At 30.4% G+C, this 10,665-nt stretch overlaps 1 protein-coding gene across 5 annotated transcripts in view; it reads right to left on the reverse strand.

Annotated features, from left to right (window-relative positions):
• Positions 1 to 10,305, reverse strand: part of LOC105839847 (voltage-dependent L-type calcium channel subunit beta-2) — a 29,422-nt gene extending 19,117 nt beyond the window's left edge. The window contains exons 1-3 of one of the 5 annotated variants that reach the window (XM_012686442.3): positions 7,469 to 7,880; positions 3,355 to 3,819; positions 107 to 223 (exon numbers count right to left, since the gene is read on the reverse strand). In XM_012686442.3, coding sequence (XP_012541896.1) covers positions 107 to 223; positions 3,355 to 3,405 — 168 coding nt within the window. In that variant the 5' untranslated portion in view covers positions 3,406 to 3,819; positions 7,469 to 7,880. Of the gene's footprint in view, positions 1 to 106; positions 224 to 3,354; positions 3,820 to 7,468; positions 7,882 to 9,874 lie in introns of those variants that run through there. The other 4 variants (XM_012686443.3, XM_036285699.1, XM_012686444.3 and 1 more) reach the window with 4 other exon arrangements.
• Between the last annotated feature and the right edge of the window lie 360 nt (positions 10,306 to 10,665).

Below are 10,665 nucleotides of genomic sequence, written 5' to 3' on the forward strand. Positions count from 1 at the left end.
TGAGACACCCACTCGATCAATAAACAGTGATCTAGCACGTACGGAAAAAAAATATAAGAACGGCACGAAAAACGAAACAAAGTGGAGCGAAGGATCAATGTCTTACTCTGGCTTTTTCGAGTTGATTGAGGGCCTGCCTCTCCTTCTCGCGTCGCAAGCTTTCCTTCTCCTCGTCCAGCGAAAGATCCGAGCTCGGCTGCGAGTAGTTCGAATCCGCCGAGCCCTAAAAGAACAGACAAGTCATCCATTATATCCGCCAATTTACATAGATAATAAAGAAGTTTTGGAAAACTTAAAGAAATTTTTTTACACAAGTATTAATTAGTTCGTATTTGACAATTATGATGAATTCATTATTTTTTGCAATAATGATTTTAAATGTTGTTTCAGAACTCTTTTAACTTTTATTATAAAATCTCGAAAGTTTCTCGTAAAACTTAAACAATTTTGTCAAAAACTTTTTTATTTTATCCTAACCACCAATATCACATATTTTCAAATATTAATTTATCTCTCTACTATAATATATAATATATACAATATTTTGAAATAATTAATCTATTCTATCGAGCATTCCATATTAATGCATGTTGTCCAATAATTTTAATATTTAACTCAAATCTTAACTTTAATAAAACTACTCGCGTAGTGAGCTTTGTAAAATTTAATATTAGAAATATCTTTCATATTTTTCAAATCAGATATTTCAAAGAAAAAATTTTATTCCCTTAAAAATAATACATTTAAACAGTATTTATTCTGTACAATGTTAACTGTGACTTTGTCCGCGAGACCGTGAACGAGATAAAGTGTCCTATGACGTAGTTCATTACGTTTATCACGCCCTACAAGTATCGACGTAGATTACCTTGTAACAAAGAAAATCAGTCTAGCAAGTTAATTAGTTCCTGTTAAAATTAAATGAATCGATCGGGTACAGGAAGGAAGACTTACGCATGTACGATGTTCGTAGTCATAAGCAAGAAATTAAGATCAGCATGAACTTTGATTAACATATTAATGAGAAAAGTCAGCAATTTTATTAATTTATTATTTTAATTAATTTAAAATTACGAATGTTGCTCAAGTGTCAAATACTTACATCTACAAATATGATTATATATTAAATGTAGCGAATTCGTATAAGCTCTAAAATTTTTATTTTGGAGACATCTTTTTACAAATTTGTTAAACTCGCTACTATAGTTTCTCTGTTAAAATAAATTATAATTTTTTATTTAATGAAAATAAGATTCCTATATCAATTTTTCCCCTGTAAAATTATTTTTATGTTAACAATAGTTATTTCACAGCAGCGAGATAAAAGAGCGTTGCAGGTACAAAGAAAAGGCTAAATATCTTTATTTAATATAAACAGGATTTTCGTTTGTTTAGAACACATCGCTTTTCAAAGAAATTTTATTTAGAAAAGATTATGTTCTTTATTTTACAGTTTAATTATATATTTAAAATCGCGTAAAAAAGAAATAAAAATTTTATTTTATATTATTTATTCTCTCAGCTCTGTAAAATTATATTAAATTTTGCTTAAGTGTTCAATTAATTTAATCACAGTCACCTATTTTAGCAATAATACAGTTACTTATATTATTTTTATAGAATTCTTCTTTTCTCAAAAAACCTTTCCGACGAATGACTCACTCGTTGACACATAGTAGCCATGCCAACGACCTTTACGACTATGTTTTGCTCTTATAAATATATAAATATCTATATACGTTTCTAAAAACTCGAGCGTTTTGACTTTTATCAAATTAAAAAACGTTTGATAGAACAGATCGATATATAAAGGAAATATATCATAATATTCTAAAAGAATATTACAATTATAAAATATACTTAATTAAATGTTTTTCTAGAATATTGTATTATGTATTTTAATTTATCTTATCTCTTTTTCTCAAAAGAGATCTTCTATTGTTATCCTATAAATTGTATAAAGTTCAAAATATAATTATGTAGGCATATTTGTTATCTTATATATTTATAAGGCATTAAAAGAGAAAGAATTCATGTATACGCACACATACTCTTGTAACTCTTTTAACATTCGAATGACCACATGTTGTAACGCCTACTTGTCTTTTGAAGATCTTATTTTTAATATTGCTACACATTGAAGTACTTAATTGAAAAACTCAGTTACGCGTTCGTAATTATTTCACGTTATTGCACAGTAAAACGAGAAATGTCAATATCTGTCGCTCATATATATAAGCTAAGAACTAAGCTAAGAACTAAGCTAAGAACTAAATCTAAACATTAATTCGATAAGTAGTCAAAACAATCATACCAAGTTTGTACACAACTCAAGTCGTCTCGTTTGCTCGAAAGAAGAACGTTTTTGGGAAAATAATTACTGATAATACCACAACTTATGTAAACAAGTTAGCTATTTAAAATGTATCAATTAACCTCATTTCTAATAAAAATTAATCAATGTAAATAAAATTCAGTAATGATAAAATAGAAAGAGATTTGTTTTCAACTAAAATAAAATGGAATAAAAAATGCAAATTCTAGATTATCATCGATGTCTCAAATGGAGGCTTTTCTACAGAATCTCGTTAGCAACATCTCGACAGATATGACAAGGGATGTGCACCAAGGATAAAGTCTGTAGCTCCAAGGCCAGTAGAGCATACCAACCGACTTCGCAAAGCTTGATTTCATACTAAAAAAAGAAAATGAACCTCGATCGAGCGCGTGATGGACGTAAATCGCTGTGCTGCAACGATAGCACGGATGATTGCCTCTGTTTTACGCCACGTTGCCTAATATGAGCTTTAAACGATATACTGCGAAATATCCTATACGTCTAGGAAACGGCGCGTCTTTGACGCGATCGAACACTCTTCCTTGCGCCTCCTTGCTCAAAGTACGGTCACGATAATCTGTTATTTTTATACGGAGACCTTCCTTGCTATATAGATCTCTTGATAGGTTTAAGTTTAATTACAATTATCCTTTTGATAGGAGGAAATAAAAAGATAAATACTATTATTCTACAAACATATTTCTATTTGTTACAGTCTTGCGAAAAATGATAGGTGAAAGAGATCGAAAGAAAAAGAAATAATAAACCAGAAGCAAATAGATAATAGCATTTAAAAAGAGATAAGATCAAAACAATGATTATAAAAAAAAATGACGCAGTGCCAAACTTTGCCTGATTTATTTTATACATTTTAATTACTATAACAAAAATAGAATTGTGTCTGAATCGATAACATGAATTTATAGAAAAATGTAATGTTTTCTAATAACAACCTAATACTCTTTTTGCTTGTCGTATAACAAAAAATTAATAGGAATTGGCGTTTGTCGATGTACCTGAGTGAATAGCTTGTTGTAGCCGGAATTGTGTTGATTGTACCCGATCATCGCCGGGATTCACCACCATGGATGCCAGAGCTGTTCTTCTGATGGTACTTAATCCGCCTTCGCCCCCGATTCGGAGCCGAAATTTATCAAACTAATGCTCTAAACTTTCACTCAATCCACGCTACCGCATGGCTATTTCATCAAAATACTTGTCTATATTACTGTCTATATATTGATATTTGAATTCACACCGCTATGCCATGCTGAATGGCACAGGGTTTCGGATGGCTTTCCTCAGGTACGTCGTATTTCAAGCTTTTTTCGCTTTCGTTTGCAAGCCATCCAAATACTGAATTTTTCTCTACTTCTGAGAGATTGTCATCATCACCCCATGATGACAAGCTGCAGTATGTTTTGTGTTCATGACGAACAAGAAGAGATCCAATTCGAAATATTCACTTTTTTAAAAGCCCTCTGCAAGACAGTGTAATTTTGATTTTTATTTGAGTGGACTGTACAAACGTAATAAAAAGTAATAATAAATAAAAGATATAAATTGTATTGGACAAACGCAGGCGTTATTTACTGAGACACTTGCATATCAAATTAAGAAATGTTTCGACTTAATTATTAACAATTAAAATTTTGCGTTTGTATCTATTGACGTAATATTACAATAATACAATAATAAATAAAGTGTCAAATTATAATTTAGAACAGAAGTATATAATAATACTTTAAATTAGAGCTGTAGCTATAGAACTATACAATGTTATCATAAATACTTTATCGTTATAACATTGTACATAACTTTTTTTACATAACTGGTACATTTATTTAAATAAAGAATTTTTTAATTCAACTGTTAAATGAATTGAAATATTTCGATTATAGTTAGGAACGTTTTATAAAACATGATTTATATATAAATTTATACTTAAAAAATATTTATTCGACAAAAAAACTTATAGAAATTTATATACATATAATTCACATATAAACAAATATGTATATAAAATCTTAATTTTCTATATTTAAGTATAATCTTTTAAAAACTCTTAAAATTTGCTTTGAAAGTCATCCTGTCTAGATAGCAATCAACTTTTATATTTAGCATAGTATTGACTTCTAAGTCTATATATTGCAACATGCTATTACATAAAAATGTATCATACAATATTCTAAAATTAACAAGACGGAACGAAACTTTCCCTAAATCTACCTTCTGTAATTGACCCAGTCAAATTTGTTCGTGAAGAAAGCTTGAAAGGACGACGAAGAAGTTAATGCCACTCCCTAAAATTGTCTGCCCCATATTGTCGAAAATACGTAAGCACGAAGCATCAATAAATTACAAAGCAAAGAGATATGAGATAGAAGATATAAGTATCTCATACATCAACGTTGACGAAAATAAATAATGAATTGTAACAGTAGTTTCTATCTATAGTTGTAACAAGATATTTTAGTATAAAAGTTTTTATACTTTTAATTGTTTTTTGCCAAAAGTTAATTATTATTTATTTATATAATATAATAATTATTACAGAGTTTATGAGATACATTAAGTTAAAGAGTTAACGAGATATATTGTAACATTTCAAATCAAAAAGTGAAAAGTTATTATTTCTCGGAGACATTTGTACTAACTTTCGGTGATTTTCAAATAAAGATAAAATTATTGTAAAGTCTAATTCAAGTAACATCATCTTATTAAATTTGAATAATCACAGAAAATGCACTTAATGTAAGTTTAATCTGTTATTTCTATATAATTCAAATGATATTAAGTTTCACTACTTGGAGCACATGTTCAGCGAATGTTTTATTAAAATATTCACTTATACTCATAATCACAATCAAAAATTTCATTAATTGTGCAATTTGATAATTTTATTAGATTAGATGATATGGAAACATCAAATGTCGCAACAAGATTCTGTATATCAATTTCTTTCAAGTGAATAATTTAACTCAATTGCGATAATCAATTTTCACGATTAAAAAATGTCTAAGACGCAAATACTAAATATTACGTAAAAAAGTAATGTAGAAATTTCTTATTTAGAAATCCTTTTAATAAGTTATAATAAGTTATAATAACTTTTAATAGGTTAATTATGTATGTTCTACATAACAAAATATGTTAAAAAGTGATTTTACGAAAAGACTTAATACAAATTTTAATTTCAATGTATAAACGTAATTTAAAATTATTTTTACCTATTATATTACATAAAATATAATCATATATATAATAAGATTTATTATAACACAAATTTTCAAATTGGCTTTTAAAATTCGTCTATTGTTATATTTTATTTAATTCAATCGTTTGCATTACAATTAATTTTGTCGATAAATTTTTCAATTAATTATCTCTGTAACTGAAAGTCCTCAAGATAGACAAGATCAAAAGCCGTTTTCAATGATGTTCATGTAAATTAATTCTTTATATAAAATTTAAATTTTATAAAGATCGATTATTGGAAAATCTCAGTTAGACAAGCAAGAAAATCATACGCAGTTACCGTTTTTCATACAATTTTGTATTAAGGAAAAGTTTTTTGGAACAAATAATTTTAAAATTCAGCAATCCAATAATTATTTGACTTAGTCTCCTATTGTTGCAAAGAAACTCAATCAATTCAAATAACTACAACGCGTATTGTAATATATATTATATAATTTTTTTAATCTAAAAGAATGTAAAAAAATCTCTAAATTTGAATGATATACAACTTATTAAAAGATAAATGTTGCTTTGTTGTAAATAGAATACATTTTCTTTAAACAAATTAAAGTAACTAATTTTAAAATATAAAATTTATCTAAATAAATACTGTTTTACGTAATAAAATACTGTTAAAATAAATGTGTAGTTAAAATAAACTGTTACTTTGCACATAAGTTGCAATAAGATACATATTAAAAAATTGGAAATTTAATTTACTGTGTAATTTATCTAGAATATTTCACAAAAGGTGAGGCTTTTACGTTTTTCATTTACTAAACATGCCGCACCTTTGAAAAAAGAGACAGCGCTAACATACAATTAAAGTGGAAAAATAACAATTGGATTAGAGTTGTGAAGCAATTTCAGAAAAAAGTTGTCACGCAATTCTCCGATCGCCCCATCTATCTGGATAATTAAATAATCCAAAGAAATAATTTTACCATAACTTCGTCATTAGATTCGTTATTCAACCGTGAAAGTGTAATTCGAGGAAACACGAAATCGATTCTTGAATTATCAATTTTATTCCTGGATAATCGATACTGCTGACCCTCTTAGAAATCCGTATCTTTGAATTGAATTCATTGTCTGGTTGAAATGTACAATAAAAAATTATATACACATGTATATAAACAATAAATAAAAGAAAGAAAGAAACAGAGAAAAAAGACAGATATGGTTATTTAAATTGTGTGGTTTAATTTAAATGGTCATAAAATTACAAAAGGAAAGAACTTTATTCAAAAATATTTGTAGTTTGTTTAAAATGTATCAAAGAGTAATTTCCAATATTTCTATCAGTATGAAAGATAAAATAAGAATTTTCACACAATATATGTTTCATTTACGATGTTACACTTTTTTCTTAAAAACTATATATCTTCAGCTAAACAAACAGAATGAATAACCATTACAATAAGTATCTGTCAACTTAATTTTTAGCATCCTTTTAATTCTGATTTGAAGCTTTTTTCTTCTCTTTTGATAATACTGTACGAAATATCGGACTAAAACTCAATTACTTTGCAGATTAATAAGCCATCTTTTTAATAAGCCATTACCCTTTCATTAATCCATAAAAATAATTCCTACAAGAAACGTCGATAAACAGTAAATTATATAGTAAATAAAACCCATTTCACAAATCAAAATTTTTCATCATGACCCGCGCTAAAGTCGCTAAACCGATGATACACCACAGCACCGTATAGCGCTTGAAAGCAGGTCAACGACATCATGCAACCTCGAGTGCAGTTACCACATTCCAATTCTGCTGGTCGATCGACAAATAGTTCCGATCAGTCTTGTCAATTTTCACCTACAGACGCCTGCGTTTGCCCTGTTATTCCATCCTCTACTATTCACGCCATATCCCTTTATACGAACCTTCTCCCACAAGAAAATCCTAGCACCAAATAAATCACGTTTTCTCATCTTGACAACCCTTCTTTTTCCTCAACATGAGGGAGCACCTTATTTCAAAAATACTAAACTTGCACTGTTTCTTTTCAATACGATCACTGCAATATCACTAGAAAACGTTCTCCAAGAAAAATTCTACCATAAAGAATTTAGGGAATTTTTTCAATCGCGTTAAAAACAAAAGAATCATCCCCTAAACAAGCTCGAATTGCATCATGCTAGTTCGCGGCACGCTATCACCCTCTTCACTGCCGCGCGGGCTTTCGCGGTAGCGGTAGATACGGTAAACTGCGAGAGCGATACTCGGAGGTGGTGATGCACAGACTGACTCTACATGGTACGTGCGACCGTGTGCGCCTTCTGGCCGGGTCGCCGTTTCTCTGGCAATGCCATTTTGTGACTCGTCCGTACGCGGGCGCCACTGAGGATGGTCGGACGACACCCCCGTTTCTATATCGATCCGAGGGGTGCTCCGTTCTCAGCTCCGCCGCGTCCTCCTCCGCAAACCACCCGGAGTGCGACCCGCACGACAACGCCAGGCCACTGCACCCTGACGGCAACGTGTCCTACCCGGTGTACATGCATACAGCGTTGCTCAAGACTAACTGTCTAATCGTAAGAGAGTCGAATCACCGAAGACACGCAGAAAACAAAAAAAAAAAGAGGGAATACATTTTTTTTATATAATCAAGTTAACAAAATTACTTTAGTTATAAAAGCTCAATAAAAATATTATTGACATAATCTATTTACCGCCAGACAAATTACGGAAAATTTTAAGCTTTCCTTGTTGCACAACTGTGAAAAATTAATTTTTATCTGTGTGAATCTTGCGTGTTGATAATAATATGCGATGAATAACACGCAGCATTCTTTTATCGTTTAATCCTCTGATATGTTACCCAGTTGGTCGCTTTTATTATCGTTAGGATCACATTGGAATGAGACAATGCTGATTTCTTTTTAAAGCCAATCCATTTTTATTCACGGTATAATCTTATAAGTGTCCCATATGTTATAAACAGAGAAAATATTATAGATAAAAAAGATTATTACTCTTATCTCGAGCTGCGTCGATCCACGGCATCCATTGTGCTACATGCTGTTGTACTACTGTTCGATCACGAACCATTATTTAATTTCCCTAATTGCTAACAATAAATTTTGTCTAAATTGTTGGTCCTATATTTAAAACTACGCTACAAAGAATTATGCAAATAGTAACATTTTCAACGTTTCCTAATAACGTTTCCCGTTTTCTGTGAATATTTAATATATGATTGTTTAATGTCCGTACTAAAAAATTTTGTTAAATAACTTTATAAATTTTTTTGCATAACAGCAATAAAAATAAAATATGAAAAAATGTGAAAAAAAAAATTTGTGTACGTGTAGAATTAAGCTGTTTTCTGCAGTCGGTTTCATCCGATTGCAAATCTAGGTCAACTATGTAGGTCACGCAGGGTGCGTGCGCGTACCTCCCCCTTCGCTTTTAGTCTGCTGTCCTTCGGTTCTGCAGTCTAAATTGCAGTCAACTCTAAAGGTTACTGCAGATATTATTTCATATTTCTTTTTCCCTCCCTAAGGTTTCACCATTTTCGTTTAAACCTGAATGTTCGGGATTTTAGAACTTGATTTCATTTATATTCTAATAAATTTAATTTTTTATATTTTGTAGATATGTTTCATTCGTCAAAAAAAAGTAAATTCAACATTTGTACGGTCATTTTGTAGATAAAAAAGATATGAAAACTCCGGGACACCCTATAGATATATGCGGGGTAACAGCTTCGATCTCGAAATCGCAGTTCATAAATAAATGATCGGCGAACTATACAAGCGTGACGGCAGCTCCTTTCATCGCGGTCACGTGGCACAAAAATAAAATTTAGGAGCATTGTGCTTGCAGATATAGAACGCGCATGCTCGCGTTCAAATTGGTATTCGCTTTTATAAATATTTATCTATAATACTATTTCACGAATAAGTGGCACTTCCCAATAAAAATTTCTTGACTAAATAAAATATCCCTTAGACATATCTATTTCACACATGCGACTTCTCATTGTATATTTCGTTATTATAAAATATACAATATTCTCAAACTGACATTTTTATCAATAAATCTTTATTCACGTACTAAATATTTCAATTTTGATATTCTCTTAACAATTGCAAGAAATCTATTGCAAGACGTTTTTGTTACAATTACGAGAATTTTCAGTGATCGCAGGATACAGTTACTGTTTCATTAGATATTTGAGCATCGAGGTCAGTTTGCCTCAAAAATAGATTTCTGGACAGTGATATTGTACACATCGCCCCGTTAATTCACAATAAGTAAAAATAATATAAACATGTTTAATTTACCCTTCTTCTTCCGAAAGGCTTGTAATGTTGCTGCCTCATTGGGCGCCGTAGATGTGCCATCTTGAAAAACCAAAGTTGGTGTACGGCGATCGGCAGGTAAACCAAAGATATTGCGTTGTCACTGGAGAGACGAAGGTATCTGCCACGCGCGTCTCCAGTCGACTGGAGCAGTTTTCGTCAGCTTCGCAAGTCCGTCAACTTCCGACACGAGATTCGTCGAGTTCTGATTCGGAGCCACATTTATCACGACCTAGCGTTTACCTTCATTTAATTTGCTCGACACAAATACACGGACACACACACGTACCACATGGAATAGATGCATCGAAACAAGATCGCTCGCCAAATTCAGACACTCGATTAAAAATTTAAGAAGCAAATTTATTACTTTTCGCAAAAATTGACAGATGGCAGTTTTTCACACTATTTACCAGTCAAATATTTGTTGTTATTAAAATTGTTTATTAAATTCTGCAAAAATATGCTTTGCATATATCTATGCAATATGCATTTGATGCTGTGATAATATTTGGCATTTATCATGAACAATTCTTTTTAAACTGCATTCAAATTTATGATTCAGTTTATTTTTCAATTCAAGTTTATAATCCTATTATTTAATACAATTTGAATAGATTTCGAGTTTATCAGTTTTTTTCGCTATGAATGTCAATTTTGACTTTTAAAATGTTCTTGTTTCTAAACTTTCCACTTTGATTTAATACAAACTAATGTTAATAAGATTATTTAATGATAAACGCAACAAAATTACATATATACGATAATTTTAT

The sequence above is a fragment of the Monomorium pharaonis genome, chromosome 4, assembly GCF_013373865.1.
Source record: "Monomorium pharaonis isolate MP-MQ-018 chromosome 4, ASM1337386v2, whole genome shotgun sequence".
Classification (NCBI taxonomy): domain Eukaryota; kingdom Metazoa; phylum Arthropoda; class Insecta; order Hymenoptera; family Formicidae; genus Monomorium; species Monomorium pharaonis.